The 15,305-nt window shown below is 50.5% G+C and overlaps 2 protein-coding genes across 7 annotated transcripts; both read right to left on the bottom strand.

The window, feature by feature from the left end:
• Positions 1–1,249: 1,249 nt before the first annotated feature.
• Positions 1,250–6,753, bottom strand: ddx31 (DEAD (Asp-Glu-Ala-Asp) box polypeptide 31). 6 transcript variants are annotated; one of them, XM_044112299.1, is made up of 21 exons: positions 6,662–6,753; positions 6,141–6,264; positions 5,778–5,858; positions 5,573–5,709; positions 5,426–5,501; positions 5,129–5,172; positions 4,981–5,051; positions 4,790–4,899; positions 4,678–4,719; positions 4,455–4,519; positions 4,234–4,353; positions 4,060–4,166; positions 3,804–3,994; positions 3,587–3,733; positions 3,457–3,516; positions 3,240–3,290; positions 3,027–3,166; positions 2,678–2,762; positions 2,486–2,597; positions 2,176–2,413; positions 1,250–2,097 (listed from the first exon to the last, which is right to left on the bottom strand). In XM_044112299.1, the coding sequence occupies exons 2-21, from the start codon at positions 6,255–6,257 to the stop codon at positions 1,983–1,985; spliced, it is 2,109 nt and encodes a 702-aa protein (XP_043968234.1). In that variant the 5' UTR covers positions 6,258–6,264; positions 6,662–6,753; the 3' UTR covers positions 1,250–1,982. The 6 variants fall into 6 exon arrangements, with proteins under 6 accessions (XP_043968234.1, XP_043968233.1, XP_043968238.1 ...); XM_044112298.1 differs by having other exon boundaries at positions 6,424–6,678; XM_044112303.1 differs by lacking the exon at positions 6,662–6,753 and adding an exon at positions 6,424–6,655 and having other exon boundaries at positions 4,841–4,899.
• A 1,164-nt stretch (positions 6,754–7,917) lies between these two features.
• ak8 (adenylate kinase 8) lies at positions 7,918–14,503 on the bottom strand. Its single transcript, XM_044111181.1, has 15 exons — positions 14,352–14,503; positions 13,456–13,587; positions 13,264–13,348; positions 13,109–13,158; positions 12,959–13,033; positions 12,462–12,530; positions 10,393–10,548; positions 9,738–9,788; positions 9,595–9,681; positions 9,260–9,341; positions 9,113–9,184; positions 8,843–9,043; positions 8,475–8,625; positions 8,304–8,433; positions 7,918–8,232 (listed from the first exon to the last, which is right to left on the bottom strand). The coding sequence occupies exons 2-15, from the start codon at positions 13,537–13,539 to the stop codon at positions 8,143–8,145; spliced, it is 1,383 nt and encodes a 460-aa protein (XP_043967116.1). The 5' UTR covers positions 13,540–13,587; positions 14,352–14,503; the 3' UTR covers positions 7,918–8,142.
• Positions 14,504–15,305: the final 802 nt, after the last annotated feature.

Genomic DNA, 15,305 nt, shown 5'->3' with positions numbered 1-15,305 from the left:
ATGTTAATTTCAACAGAAAAATAATGATAAATTATTGTTTATTAAGTTTCACTTTATGGAATAAAAATTATTTCACATAAATCTGATGATGATAATAATAACAATCAATATTCTGATTGGTTCTGACCCGAACTGATATTTTAATTACCGGTCAGATAAATGGACCTGGTTCTGGTTCGAACAACCATCGCTGTGTTCAGGAAGCGCTGTTTAATAATCCAGAAATAAATATCAAGCCTGGAAACTTGATATCGTAACGGACTGAATGTTTTGTTTTTAACGTAATCTTTGCTCGTCTTGGGCGCAGGCGGTTGCCACGGTAACAGGTGTGCTTAAACCACAAAGAGAGAGAGAGTAAAAAGGTACGAGTGGTTTTGAGTTGATCACCTGTTCGGTTATTTTACTTTTGTTTACCTTTGCTGTGGCGCATTACAGCCGCTGTAGTTTCTAAACGTTGTCATTCATAACAAGCGTCAAATAGAAAAATATATTTCATAAACTTTTAACAAACAAATGGCGTCTTTACCTTAACAGAGCTCTTTGGTTCCTCTTAACAGTCTGTAGCTTCTCATATTGAGGTCATCAAACCAAATTTCAGATCTACCATAACTGACTGACTGACACCTGCTGGCCTCAGGTTTGCAACCAGCTTGTGACTGAAAAACCAGTAACCTCCTCCCAGATGATGACATGAACTTGTTAGTTCCTCTGTCTATTGTAGTAGATGATATATTGTGAAAATCCGGTAGAAAAGATGCACTAAAGGAGTCATGTTTACATAGAAACAATGCTCTACGAGGCTTTGCTTGTGAGACTTGCGGTCACGTGGGTCGGTTGTGGGCGGAGCTTGGTAAGGTCCATCCCGGTCGGGTTCTGGATCCATCGGAACCGACCGGCACGTCGATAGGCGTCTTCTATCAGATTCGGTTCTGCTTCACATCTGGAGAACTACGGACACCGTGAAGGCCCAAACAACGCGTTTCGGATAAATTGTCAGACTTTTGTCACATTTTTGCCACTGCGTACTCGTCACACACACACACACACACACCTACACACACACCTACACACACACACACACACACATCACACACACATATAATGTAGTTAGACATAGATAGACATAAAGTGATACATAGATATAGATATTAGATTGTACTCCATACAGCCCAACCTCATCCTGCAGTGTAATCTAAATCTGGGGCTGGGGGAACCGGACCCAGTTCTAACTCTGAATTTCTGTTTCAGAACCAAGTGGAAGCGCCAGGCTGCTTCCGGTTTGGACCTGCTGGCTGCCGCTGGCCGGATGCTCCTCCTGCCTCACTTCCTGTGTCCTCTGACCCCCGTGGCCCCGCCCACAACGTACCTGCACGGAGGCCACGCCCACCAACATTTGGTCCTCCATCCGTTTCAGAACCTGACCCAGTCTCTGAAACCGGACCAGGCGGCCTGGACGCCGTGATGTCACCCAGCGTCCTCCGTTTCCATGGAGCCAGAGGGCGTGGTTCTGGAACTGCAGCGGGTCCGTCAGGTCAAAGGTGAAAGGAAGCTGCTCTCCGATTGGACAGAAGTCTGTCATCTGAATCTGTGGATCTGCAGCCTGAAGGTCCAAAAGGTTCTGTGCTGAAGCTCTGGGTTTGTTCTGGAACCAAACGGACCATCAGAACTCCTGGATCCTGACCACAGTCAGATCCAAACCGCCTGGAGGCCCAGTTCTGATCAGATTCTGACCCGGTTCCTCCCCGGTGGTTCTCCAGAACCGGTCCGGGTCTGAAATGTGTGTGATGCAGCAATAAAATCCTGAAACTTTTTTCTGTTTTTTATTTGATTGTAAATAAAATTCGTCTGATCAAAGATGTTCTGTGTCAGGATGTTTCACTCTGAGGAAAAACACAGTCTGCTGGTCCGGGTCCAGCCTGACAGAAGTAGAGTGATTCAGGGGGTTCGGGTCGAGACGGTTCTGTTGAGGACCACCTTCATCCTCAGTCCTCCTCCTCAGTGACCTTCCTCTTCCTCTTCTTCTTGGCCCCGCCTCCCTCCAACCCGTTGGAGAACTCTGACCGGATCAGAACCGCCTCCCTGTGACTCGGATGGAGCCTGAGGAGAAAGTGGGTTTCCACAGTAACAGCAGGAACTATGGGTAATGTAGTACCAGACGGAGGATAGGCCACTCACAGTTTCCTCCCCTGGTTCTGCTTCTGGTTCTTCCTCGGGCTTCCTGCCCGTTTCTTGATCCGGTTCTGATTCTCGCTGCGGACCCGGCCCCCGGGAACCGGGCCGGGGCTCAGACCCTGTGGAGCGTCTCTCAGGCCGAAGCTCTTGGCGGAGTGACCCAGGTGGAGGCGCCGCAGGTGGAACACCTGCTTCAGGTGGGCGGGGTAGGTGGTGTAGGCCCGCAGGAAGGACTGCAGCGCTGCAGCACGGCAACACGTCAGCCAATCACAGCTCGGCACCACATATCCAGCGGGTCATGTGACCGGCGTACCTTTCTTAGCCGCCTGCAACCGGCTGGCGTCGGAGTGAACGAAGTCCTCCAGCTGCGTCTGCAGGACGGTGGCGCGCTCCCTGATGTCCTGCTGCAGCGCCTGGGAAGACGTCTGGGGACACACGGGACGGTCAGAGGTCAGCTCCGCCCACTGAGGTCAGAGGTCAGGAGAAACTCAAAGCTTCCACCCACCTGGCTGTGGTATTTCCCACGTCCTTTGAAGGCATCATCCTTCATCAGACAGGATAGAACATCCTGGAGCTTCATCTCTGAGACACTGCAACCAGTTAGAACCAGTTAGGACCAGTCAGGACCAGTTAAAACCAGTCAAGACCAGTTAAAACCAGTCAGGACCAGTTAAAACCAGTTAGAACCAGTTAAAACCAGTTAGAATCAGTCAGAACCAGTTAAATCCAGTTGTGAGGTCCAATTACTACCCATCTCTCTGTGGCAGTACCAGTGACACCATCATGCTGGTACCAGATGTGTTTCTGATGGTTCTGCTCAGTGATTGGCTCACTGCAGCGGTTGGTCCGCCCACCTGATGTTGTGATTGGCCAGCTCCGTGATGAAGGCGGCCTCAGCAGGAGTGAGGAAGAGGAGGCCGTTTCCTCTTCCTCCGATCCGAGCCGTGCGGCCGACCCGGTGAACGTACTCGGCGGCCGACGAGGGAGGAGTGTACTGAAACACAGAAGGAACGGACCTGTGACCCGGTTCTGGTTCTGGTAGGTTTCCATCCCGACTCTGTGTTTACCTGAACAATCCAGCTGACTTGAGGAAGATCCAGCCCTCTGGCGGCAACGTCCTGGACGAGGAAGAGGAAGAGGAAGAGGAAGAGGAAGCTGAGCAAAGAGAGTCACAGTTCTGCCGACCCAACACGACCGATTAAAGAACCGCTACATTTGGAGCCTGAGTATGCCCCCCCCCCATGGCGACCCCGGTGGCGCCCCCCGGTGGCGGCCCCAGCTCACTGTGCACAGCAGGACTCCGGTGGTGGAAGCGGAGAACTGGTGGAAAACCTGGCAGCGTTCCTGCGGAGGAGACACAGCCTCAGAGACGCTGATGGAGATGGAAACTGTGGCCAGCAGGGGGCGGTCTTACCTCCTGTTTCATGTTGCCGTGGAGACGCAGGAAGCTGAGCTCCTGATTGGCCGTGTGCCGGGTCAGGACGGAGCTGAAGAGCAGGTGCAGGAACTCGACGGCTTCGCAGCTCGACACGAAAACGATCATCTTGTTGCCCTGAGAGAACTGAGAGTGGCAGGTGGTCAGGTCTCCATGGCAACCAGGTGCAGAGAAGCAGCGGTTGCCATGTGAACACCTTGCACCGGTCCAGGATGAAGGCGGCCAGACACACCAGCCGGACCTTACTGGGAACCAGAACCACAAACTGCCGCAGCGCCTCGGGAACGGCGAAGCCCTCCGATTGGCCGGGCGGGTCAGAGGGGGCGGGGCCAGAAACACTGATGCTGATTGGATCCCGCAAGCAGACGTCCACCAGGCGCGTTACACCTGTCGCACAGGAGCGGTCAGTGGACGCAGCGGGCCGCGCCCGGTGGGGGGGCGGGCCGCCTCACCTGGACTCAGCGTGGCCGACAGCAGCACGTTCTGCCGGGTCGGCCCGGTTCTGTTCAGCCCGTTCAGGATCACTGTCAGCTCCCGGTCGAAGCCCAGGTCCAGAATCCTTGAGGCCAGAGGACCGATTAGACCAGAACCGCCAGTTCTGGACCTGGCGACTCGGTCCAACTCACCTGTCTGCCTCGTCCAGAACCAGCCAGCGCACGGCGCCGAGCGTCAAGCTGAGCGTGTTCTGGACGTGATCGGCCAGCCGGCCCGGCGTCGACACCACCACGTTCATCCCCTTACGGATCCTGGAGACCAGAACCAGCAGAACCATCAGAACCTCGGTCCAGCAGGCACCGACCCGCTAATGGCCAGAACCAGCCAGAGGTTCTGATGGCCCAGACGGTACCTGGCCTTCTCTGCCTTCTTCTTCTCTCCTCCCATCAGAATGCCAGGAACGATCCAGGTGAACGGCTGCGGACAGAACCAGAACCAGAACCAGGATCAGAACCAGAACCAGAACCAGAACCAGAGGATCCCTGTCTGCCACAGATCAGAACCCAGTGCTGCTCCTTCTCTGTTACTGGGTTCTGTTCTGGTTGTGGTCCAGTAACTGGGTTCTGTTCTGGTACCTTGAGCAGCTTCTGGAAGGTGCTGTAGGTCTGCTGGGCGAGCTGGAACAGAGCAGAGATCAGTCAGAGATCCGATCGGATCACCAGAACCGGCAGAGAAGGCGGAACCAACCTCCCGGGTCGGAACCACGATCAGCGCCAGCGGGCCGTCCGACCTGCTGACCTTTGGCTCGGAGGCTTGCAGGCGCTGGACCAGCGGGACGGCGTAGGACAGCGTCTTCCCTGAGACAGAGGGGACCGTCAGGTTCTGCAGAACCACAGGACCGGTTCAGGTCCGGTTCCACGGAGAGGTTCTGATCTCACCTGAACCCGTCTGGGACCGGACCGCTGCGTCCCGTCCAGATAGGAGAGCCGGGATGGTCTGCTGCTGAACGCTGCACACACACACAGGTCAGAGGTCAGAGGTCAGAGGCCCCACAGGGCTGCCTGGTTCCGGTCCGGTCCGACCCACCTGGTCAGTCTGGAGACGTTCAGAACCTTGTTGAGCGTCGCCACCTGCAGGAAGCAGACAGCCAATCAGAATTTCACTGGTTGCTACGGTAACGCCTCGACCCGGTTTAAGTCAGACAGAAACATGGACGACACCGTGCAGAGGTCCGATCAGAACCGGTCTGGAGCGGTTGTTTCAGGTCAAAGGTCAAAGAAACCTGCTCTCTGATTGGACAGAAGCCTGGAGGTCCTCCAGCAGGGGGCGGAGCTTTCCCAGCAAACCGACCAATCAGAGCCGAAGAACGCAGAGGCGTGTTACCAGGTGGGGGTGCAGGTGGAGGTCTGAGAAGAAGTCGGAGATGAAAACCTTCTCCTTCAGCTGGGCGACGGCCGGTCTGAGGGAGGAAACAGGAAGTCAGCCGGCCAATCAGCAGCGGCCGAGTCGGCCGATCGCAGCGGAGCGTACCGGAGGATCTCTGGGATCTCTGGGTTGTGTCTGAACAGAGAGGAAGTCTTGATGCTGCCACTTCCTCCTTCCTTCACTTCCTCCTTCCTTCTCTTCTTCTTCTGTGGTGGTCCGTGGGTCAGCTTAGGGGGCGGGGCCTACACAGCACGCCTTGTTTTAATACCACAGAAGAAGAAAAGAGCCTGATGTCAGAGAGAGCGATCACCTGCAGGCGAGCCTCTTCATCATCCTCCTCTTCCTCTGGGGAGATGAAGCTCTTCTTCTTCTTCTCTGGTTTCTGCTTCTTCTGTAGAAACATCAGTTTAACAGAACTGAGCCGGTACTGGACCAGAACCTCCCCACAGACTGGACCTCTGCTGGACAGACTGAGACCAGAACCAATCAGAACCAACCGACCCACTTAAAGACTTTCAGAATAAACACGGCCGTCATCAGAACCACAGCAGTCCATTTCTGGTTGAATCTGGACGGGTTCTCCTGTTGGACCAACATCCACCCATTTTCAGGTTCTGGGTTCCGTTGGTTCTGATTGGTCTGAGTCCCGTTGGTTCTGCTGGTTCTGACTCACCGAGGTCCATTTCTTGTGTTTCGCCCATTTCCTGCTGCATGGCAGTGATGATGATGATGATGATGAAGGAACACTGCAGATGTTCAGACACAGCTGCTGCTCTGCTGATGACGTCATCACGTATCTGTACGACAGAACAGGTGAGTCCTCGCTCTACAGAGCCAAACAGAACAGGTGAAGAAGAATCCGGTCGGACCAAACTTCATGTAAAAACCGTCAGATTTTAACTCTCACTGTTTCCTTTAACCAAGATCTCCCGTGTGACGTCAGCGGATCAATCTACCTCTAACTGACACCAGGACCAGGTGTTCAGGGATCAACTGCTGGTGTTGGTGCTCGAGCCGAACCCAGTCTAAAGAACCCTTTAACAGACATTTTTCTACGGAAGTTCTGCAGTTGCTCTCTTCACTGCATAGGAAATATCCGCCATCTTTAACAATGACCTACACGCGCCTGTTGACTTCCGGTCTGTCAAAATGTGGATTAAAATAAAAACAACAGAAGCAGAAATAAGTCCTCACCAAGAAAACTGTGCGGATACACAATATAACACGTGGGGGGCCTCTTCCTGCTACGTCACGAAGGCCCCGCCTTCTGGAAGGTTGCCTTCAGTAGGTCTGCTCCTTAACGGTCCGCCGCCTCGCCGTGTGGCTGACTGTGCTGGGAGGAGTTTATGCTGAAATCAGGACGAACCAGCGCGAATAATCTGAGATTATTGAGATATTATAACTCAATACTGGTCACTGTTGATGTAACCTGGTTATATGTTATAATTACACAAAATGTCTTTGTTTTGGTTATTTGTATTGTTCTCTACCTGATTGAAAAGCTGTCATTGTTTTGACCGTGTTACTTTAAGAACGGTAGCCCCTCCTTTTAATTTCTTCTTCTATGGTTTTGTCTTTAAAATGTTTGCGTCCCTTAGCCCCTCCCCTTTTGACATGTCCTGCGGGAGAGGTGTGTCCTTTTTATTTTCTATCTAAATACATCCAGTTTATTTATAGATTTATTAAGTTAATTTCTGTTATGTATTTTTGTTTTGTAGGACTTGGAGCGGGCAGCTTGTAACACGGTTGTTTTTCTGTTTGTTATTCTCGTCAGAATAAATTGATAAATCATCTGGTAAAAGACAAACCGTGTCACAGCCTGATCACTGAAAACCTGCACAACGCAGAACGGATCCGGTTACATTGATACTATTGATCACTCCCTGTTTTTAACCTTTGACCTGATTAAGGCCGTAACAATTAAGGCAATTACCATTACCTTCACCAATCAACCCAGGCCTGTTTGGACCTTGCCATCTCAGCCATCAGATCCATTATCAGCGTCTAACTGGGTCACAGGAAGCTGCACTGTAGAACGTTTCAGTTCAGAGCAATGATGGTTCCGATCCGGTTAAATATCCAGAACATTCTGGGTTTAACCAGTTTGTTTCTGTCTCCCTCTGCTGGAGGACTTCCTGGTTTCTGTCCAATCAGAGACAGAGACAAGCCCACGCTCTGTTTCCCTCCCAGTAGATTTGGTTCTGACTGGTTCTGGTGAAAATGGGCCTCAAGGTTCCTGTTGAACCCGATGTTCAACAGGAACCAGGGCAGACCCGGAATGGTCAGAATGTCTGACCGTCACTGGGTCAAAACCTTTCATTAAACACAAACTATTTTAGATCCTCATCCTGCAAATCTGAGGGAGCCAGAACCAGAACCAGAACCAGAACCAGAACCAGAACCAGAACTGGAACCAGAATCAGAACCAGAACCAGAACTGGAACCAGAAGTCAGCAGAACAACAATGATTTTATTAAAAATCAAACAACTTTTAACATCAAGTTCCTTCATTCTGCCCAACCAAGTCCAGGTAAACTCAGGTGTTCTCAGCTCAATCCAGCTGCTTGTCCAGGTGCGTCCAGGTGAGTCCAGGTGAGTCCAGGTGCGTCCAGGTGCGTCCAGGTGAGTCCAGGTGAGTCCAGGTGAGTCCAGGTGAGTCCAGGTGAGTCCAGGTGTCAGTTGGTGTAGAGGAGGCTCTCCAGAGACTCCAGCACAGTGTGTGGGTCCTGGTCGGCATCCAGGTGAAGAGCATCTGGATAAATAGTCTGGACAGAGACACAGATTGTTCTGCTGGTTCTGATCCGGGTCAGCAAATGAAAGCTGTTGCCATGGTTACCTGCAGGCCTTCACAGTTGAGCCTGAACTGTCTCAGCCTCTGAGTCAGCGCCCCACTGCTGTCGTATGGAGCCGTCCGGAGCCGGTCCTGGACCTCAGAGCTGGGTGCCGGTTGGGTCACGGCGTGATACCTGCAGGCCCAAACGCAACCATGAGCTGGTACCTGCATGACCTGGCCCGGGTTCTGGCCCAGCTGGACCAGGCCACCAGTTTGTACTTCTCAGACAGCAGCCGGGCCAGGTGGCTCTTTCCGGACCCTGACGGGCCCACCAGAACTATTCTTGGAGTTCTGAAGTGACGTCGGGTCCGGACGAAGGTCAGAGCTGAGGGACCAGCAGAGACAGACATTGGGTTTAGTTTGTGTCGGATCAGAACCCAACTGCTGCTTCCAGAACTCTGAGGGGAACTTCGACTGGTCACATGACTGTCAGAAGGAAACAGGAAGTAGGAGGGAAGCAACAGGAAGTGGGCAGATTGTTATGTTAATGTATGTTCTGTTGTGGTCATGTGATCAGGCTCCGCCCCCTCCGTGGGCTCCACCTTGCTGGTAAACGTCAGCAGGGGGCTGGTCTGCGTTGAAGACCTTCAGGACGTGCTGATAGGCCGATTTCAGAGCCGTGACTTCACAGCGGTAGCGCTGCACTTTGGCCAATAGCTGCTCATCAGACAGGCCCCGCCCCCTCTCCAGGCGCCGTCTGATGGTGTTGTTCTCCGGCTGGACGAAGAGCTGATGGTAGATGTCTGGGGACAGGAAGTGATGCTGAGCGGGTTCTGATGTCCTGTGAGGAGGCCGGGCCGAGCCAGACTCACCTCCAGTGACCGGGTCAGTGAGCTTCCCGTGGTTCCTCTGCAGCAGAACTTCCTCCGGAGCGTCCAGCATCACTGCCAACACCACAGAACCTTTCGGATCAGCTGCGGGTCCGACGGGCCCAGCTAAGAGGCTTCATCGGTTCTTACCAACGTGTTCTGGGATGATTCCGGCCCGCTGGAGCTGCAGAACCTGGACACGGGTCTGAGGAATCCCAACCAGTACCCAGCCCTGGAATGGCCAACAGAACCTCCTGATGCTGGATGTTCTAACAGAACCTTAGTGGTTCTGTTAGAACCATCTGGAAACGCTGAGAAAAATGCTGTCAAAGGTTCTGTTATTGAGTCTGGATCAGAACCAGGGAGCTCCTAGCTTCATTAAATGTTTCTCCATCAAGTCCTGGTTCTGACCCAACAGAACCAGAATCTCTGAGCTCCCAGAGATCGTCCAGTCCAGATCAGTGCGACCCGATGCGTTGGCTCACGTCTGGTCGTGTCAGTGAATCCTCAGCGCTGTCTGCCAGGTTCAGGAAGAACCACTGACAGCTGGAGTTCACCTGCACTGTGACAACCTACAGAACCAGAACCAGAACCAGAACCAGAACCAGAACCGGTCCACTGTGTTCACCAGCAGCCTCTGAGCTACACATCTCTGAAAAGCTGCAAACTTTAGAGTCACCTGACAGACAGACAGACAGACAGACAGTCAGACAGTCAGACAGACAGACAGACAGACAGACAGACAGACAGACAGACAGACAGACAGACAGACAGACAGACAGACAGTCAGACAGACAGACAGACAGACAGACAGACAGACAGACAGACAGACAGACAGACAGACAGACAGACAGACGAGACAGACAGACAGACAGACAGAGACAGACAGACAGTCAGACAGACAGACAGACAGACGAACAGATAGACAGACAGACAGACAGACAGACAGACAGATGACAGAAGAGACAGACAGACAGTCAGACAGTCAGACAGACAGACGAACAGTCGAACAGACAGACAGAACGAACAGACGAACAGACAGACAGACAGACAGACAGACAGTCAGACAGAACAGGACAGACAGACAGACAGACAGACAGACAGACAGACAGACAGACAGACAGACAGACAGACAGACAGACAGACAGACAGACAGACAGTCAGACAGACAGACAGACAGACAGACAGACAGACAGACAGACAGACAGACAGACAGTCAGACAGTCAGACAGACAGACAGACAGACAGACAGACAGACAGACAGACAGACAGACAGACAGACAGACAGACAGACAGACAGACAGACAGACAGACAGACAGACAGACAGACAGACAGACAGACAGACAGACAGACAGACAGACAGACAGACAGACAGACAGACAGGTGTAGCTTTGGCAGCAGCATCGTTGTCGTCCTGATTGAAGCTGCTTCTCATCGTCTGTTCAGAGAAGATAAAGTGTCACTCAGAGTTTAGCCTGGAGCCAAAAACAGCTATTAGCAAATCAAAGAACCTACACACACACACACACACACACACACGCACACACACTGTAACCCTAACCCTCCACCCACTCCCTCCCTCCCTCCCTCTCTCCCTCCCTCCCTCCCTCCGCCGCCGCGTTGGTAGATCTGGCAGTAGAACCGCGGCGCCTGAGGCTGCAGCCGGCCTTCGGTCACATGACACAGACGACACGATGGTGGATAAAGGAACAAATCAAATCTCCTGCATGCCTAATAATTACTGTCCTGTAGTTTGGAAATTAACACTAAAACAATAATAGCTCACTTTTTAAGTTGACCTGCAAAAAATTAAACTAAAACCTGAGATTTTATTAAATATAATGAAAATTAAAGGCATCTATTCCCCTAAAGTTCCTCAGAGAACTCCAGTTTTTAGTTCCTGCATTCGTCTTCAGTCAGTTTAATAGATGAACTCTGTTAACCTGGTTGTATTTCAAAATGCCTTTTTCCGTTATTTTCTATTGTGCCTCATTGTTAAAACTAGTTAAAACTCATTGTTTTAACCATGTTACTTCCTTTCATTTCTTCTTCTGTGGTATTGTCTTTAAATTGTTTGTGGCCCTTAGCCCCGCCCCGTTTGTCATGTTGTCCAACTGGAGAGGAGTGTGCTGTTTGTTTTTCATCTTAATGCATGGAGTTCATTTTTATTATCACCATTATCACCATTGTATGAATCCATTCAGTAACAAGAGCAACAAGATCTTTATCACACACATCAACCAGCTAACATGCTAACGGTGAACTCAACCAGCTAACATGCTAACAGTGAACTCAATCAGCTAACATGCTAACGGTGAACTCAACCAGCTAACATGCTAACAGTGAACTCAATCAGCTAACATGCTAACGGTGAACTCAATCAGCTAACATGCTAACAGTGAACTCAGCCAGCTAACATGCTAACAGTGAACTCAACCAGCTAACATGCTAACGGTGAACTCAACCAGCTAACATGCTAACAGTGAACTCAGCCAGCTAACATGCTAACAGTGAACTCAACCAGCTAACATGCTAACAGTGAACTCAGCCAGCTAACATGCTAACGGTAAACTCAATCAGCTAACATGCTAACAGTGAACTCAGCCAGCTAACATGCTAACGGTGAACTCAATCAGCTAACATGCTAACAGTGAACTCAGCCAGCTAACATGCTAACGGTGAACTCAATCAGCTAACATGCTAACGGTGAACTCAATCAGCTAACATGCTAACGGTGAACTCAGCCAGCTAACATGCTAACAGTGAACTCAGCCAGCTAACATGCTAACAGTGAACTCAGCCAGCTAACATGCTAACAGTGAACTCAGCCAGCTAACATGCTAACGGTGAACTCAATCAGCTAACATGCTAACGGTGAGCTATGCTATAAATTTCCTCCAGGATAGGAGGAAATTTATGTCAGCCTTAAAGCTTCGCTGAGCATCAGCTAGCTGCTATCTGAATGCACCTGCTGCGCACTTTGCTGCTCTTCACCACAAACCAGGCAGCAGCTCAGCTCAGGAGGAGAAAGGCCAATAAAACGTTGGCCTCTGTCAGTTAATGATGAAAACATCAATAAGGGAAATCCACCAGGTGAAAGAATGTGAAAGTGGACATATCTGGGAAAAAGAGGACATTTGGTCACCCTTTGGTATGCTAATAGCCCTTAGCACTAATCAACATCTGATTGCTGGAAGTGAGAGCGCCTGGAGATAAACTGTGAAATATAACAAAGCCAGATGGAGAGATGGATCCATTAGGGCAGAACTAGCAGAATGCTCTACTGGTTCTGCTGGTTCTACTGGGTCGTAGCAGAAGAGCAGCAGTTGAACCTGGTTCTCCTGGACTCACCTTGTGAAAGCAGTCGGTCTCCTTCAGTCTCTGTCGCAGCTGTTGAACCAGAACCTCAGCAGAATCTTCCTGGACAGAGACATGCAGGTCATGTGATTCCATGTTGGAGCACGGCGGAGGTGGAGGCATAAGAATGGAGCGAGGAGAGGAGGCGGTAGCATCAGATAGTCAAGACAAGAACTGGAACCGACCAGAACCCACAGACACACTCTAGAACTTCAGCTTCTATAGAACCAATCAGAAACCAGAACCTTTCTGTGTGCAGATTTATCCACATGAGGAACCTGAGGAACTCAAGGTTCCTCAGGTTCCTTCAACAAATCAACAAACGCCTCTTCATCAAATCCTGTGCTGGAGCCGGGAGGAGAACCAGGGACCAGAACCAGGATCTGGAGCCCGGAGGAGGCCTTTGATATAACTGGAATTGGGCGTGGCCTTGAAGTAAAGGGAAGTGGGCGTGGTCTTTTGTATAACCGGAAGTGGCCTCTGGTTCTTACCTCCTCACTGAGTCCCTTCAGCAAACTCTCAGCAGTCAGGTGAACAGCTCTCAGTTCATTACTCAGCGTCTTCGCCTGGTAAACCATAGAAGAAGAGGAAGCAGTGAAACAAGCCGAAGATGGACAGGAAGTGATGTCACGTGAACTGACCAGCATGTGTTTGCCGACAGCAGGCGGGCCGAGCAGCAGCACCCTGGGACCTGAGCAGAGGAACACGGCCCAGTGAGTGGAGCCCCCTGGTGGTCGGCGGCCAGGTTCAACAGAACCGGCCCAAACCAAACCGGACCGACCCTGTTGACACTCACTGTCCAGGCTGAGCCTCTGCAGGAAGGTGATGAGGTAGGAGATCGGATCATCTGGCTGCTCCATCACCAAGCTGGTCACCATGCTCTGACACACACACACACACACGCACACACACACACACACCTCAGCAGGTCAGCGGTCATGTTAGCTGGTGGCCATTAGGCATGAGAGCCTGCAGGTGGCGCTGTTACCTCCACCAGGTGGGACACGTTGTGTTTGTCTGCGTAGACGCTGATCTGAGGAGGAATCCTCAGCGGCTTCAGGGTCTCATCCATCCCACGCTTCCGAGGTCAGTGAACGCACCACGGAGAGAACCTGAGAATCTGAGATAATATCTTTAGTTTGTGGCCCCTGAGGGCCCCGGTGGGCTTTTAACCTCAGGGGAAAGGTTAAAGGTCAGCTGGCTGTCACATCCACTGTTGAGGAAGACACAGACCTCATCCTCATCTTCTGAGCAGCACCATTTACAGCCTCACTGGGTCAGAACCAGGTTCTGCTCAGGCCCGTTCAGCAGCTTACAGAACCAGTTTTCATTTTATTGGTCTGATGTAAAATCATAATTAACAGAAAACAGGTTTATAACGTATGAAATGATCCGCATGTGGAATAATCTGATGATGGAGTTACAGAAATTCACTGACATGACGTTTACAGCCAGCTCCTTTCAGCTACCGGTCTCTGTTACCATGGTAACGGCTGTTGAGAACGGCCTCCATGGTAACTGGTAACTCTGGACATGATCGAGAAGAAACAAGTTGAGCGTCTTCATTCAGAGGGTTCAGCAGTGCCTGCAACACTGACCTCTACAGGAGCTCCTTCCAGCATCAACAGCAATAATCTAATAATCCAGTTTTATGATCCATAAAGGGAGATCATGGTTCAGACAACAATCAGCGTCATAAGGAGTCGAAATGTTCCGGTCAGAACCTCTAAATATGAACAAAATCATATTTAGAGAGACATGAGGTAAAACAGGCCGGAAGTAGTCACGGCTAAAGCTAACCTGCGAGCAAACAGAACCAGAACCAGCTCCCTTCCGGATTCATTCATGTCCTCCGAACTGTGTTAGCTTTAACACCGTGTTTACCTCTGTGTTCTGCTTCCCCTTCTGGATTCTGGTTCTGGATGAGATGCAAGCAGAAATGCACGGACTTTTTTCTTCAGGTCTAACTGGCAGTTGCTAAGACGCGTTGGCTTGTTGCCATGGAACGACGTCATTGGTAAACGTGCTGAGAGGGACTGGTTACCTAGTAACGGCTACACTGATGACGGTGTCCTGGGTTGAGGAGTAGAGACGGATCTGTTGTGGGTCCGGTTCTCCAACAGCAATGTTTAAAATGTACCGAGACTCAAACACGGTCAGCAGGGAGCCACGAATCAGCAAAGACATCACAGTTTTAATATAAAGTGCACAATAAAACATAAATAAATACAACATACATGGAAACCATCAGGAGTGAAGCAACATGCTAGTTTTAGCTCGGGTTCTTAGCACTAGCACAACAAGCCAACGGATCTATTAAAGTCGTTTAATGGCCCTTCAGTTACGGAGAACTGCTTTAGTTTTTAAGAAATGGCTGTCAGACATTTTACTTAATGCAGACACTAAACATCTGCTGGCAATCCTTTTATTTCTGGCCAAGAAATGTGGTCAGCACCGCAGGCCCTACAGTTGATATGTGGATTTCACAGATTTCTGCCATTGTCTCAGTTGAAAAACTCACTCATGACCTTCATCTAAAGGATCTGGGCCCCACTGCAATCCTTTTTACAGAGGCTGTAATTTTTTATTTTGATCTTTTTTTCTCTCTCTCTTACATTCAATATTTCACTCATTTGGCTGTCGGACAGTCGTGACTATTTTGAATCATGACTGCTGTATGTATGTATGTTTTTTTATGTGGACATTGCAGTGCTCCTTGTTGTTTTGGGGTGGGTTGTTTTTGTTTAATTATGTTGATGTTTACATTAATTATGAAAATCAATAAAAAGAAAAAAAAGAAATGGCTTTTTCTTACATTTATTTTTGATTAATTTATTC

The sequence above is a fragment of the Gambusia affinis genome, linkage group LG03 (genome assembly GCF_019740435.1).
Source record: "Gambusia affinis linkage group LG03, SWU_Gaff_1.0, whole genome shotgun sequence".
Classification (NCBI taxonomy): Eukaryota; Metazoa; Chordata; class Actinopteri; order Cyprinodontiformes; family Poeciliidae; genus Gambusia; species Gambusia affinis.
This window is presented reverse-complemented; position numbering and strand designations above follow the sequence as displayed.

What these genes read in the sequence shown, in the direction of transcription:
- ak8 (XM_044111181.1), bottom strand. Translation starts at nt 13,539, where the DNA reads ATGGATGAGACCCTGAAGCCGCTGAGGATTCCTCCTCAGATCAGCGTC. An exon ending in CTGTCGGCAAACACATGCTG is followed by an intron (nt 13,034 to 13,108) that starts GTCAGTTCACGT and finishes ATGGTTTACCAG; the next exon opens with GCGAAGACGCTGAGTAATGA. An exon ending in CACTGACCCGGTCACTGGAG is followed by an intron (nt 9,044 to 9,112) that starts GTGAGTCTGGCT and finishes TCCTGTCCCCAG; the next exon opens with ACATCTACCATCAGCTCTTC.
- ddx31 (XM_044112299.1), bottom strand. Translation starts at nt 6,257, where the DNA reads ATGACGTCATCAGCAGAGCAGCAGCTGTGTCTGAACATCTGCAGTGTT. An exon ending in AACACAAGAAATGGACCTCG is followed by an intron (nt 5,859 to 6,140) that starts GTGAGTCAGAAC and finishes ATGTTTCTACAG; the next exon opens with AAGAAGCAGAAACCAGAGAA. An exon ending in ATGAAGAGGCTCGCCTGCAG is followed by an intron (nt 5,710 to 5,777) that starts GTGATCGCTCTC and finishes CGTGCTGTGTAG; the next exon opens with GCCCCGCCCCCTAAGCTGAC.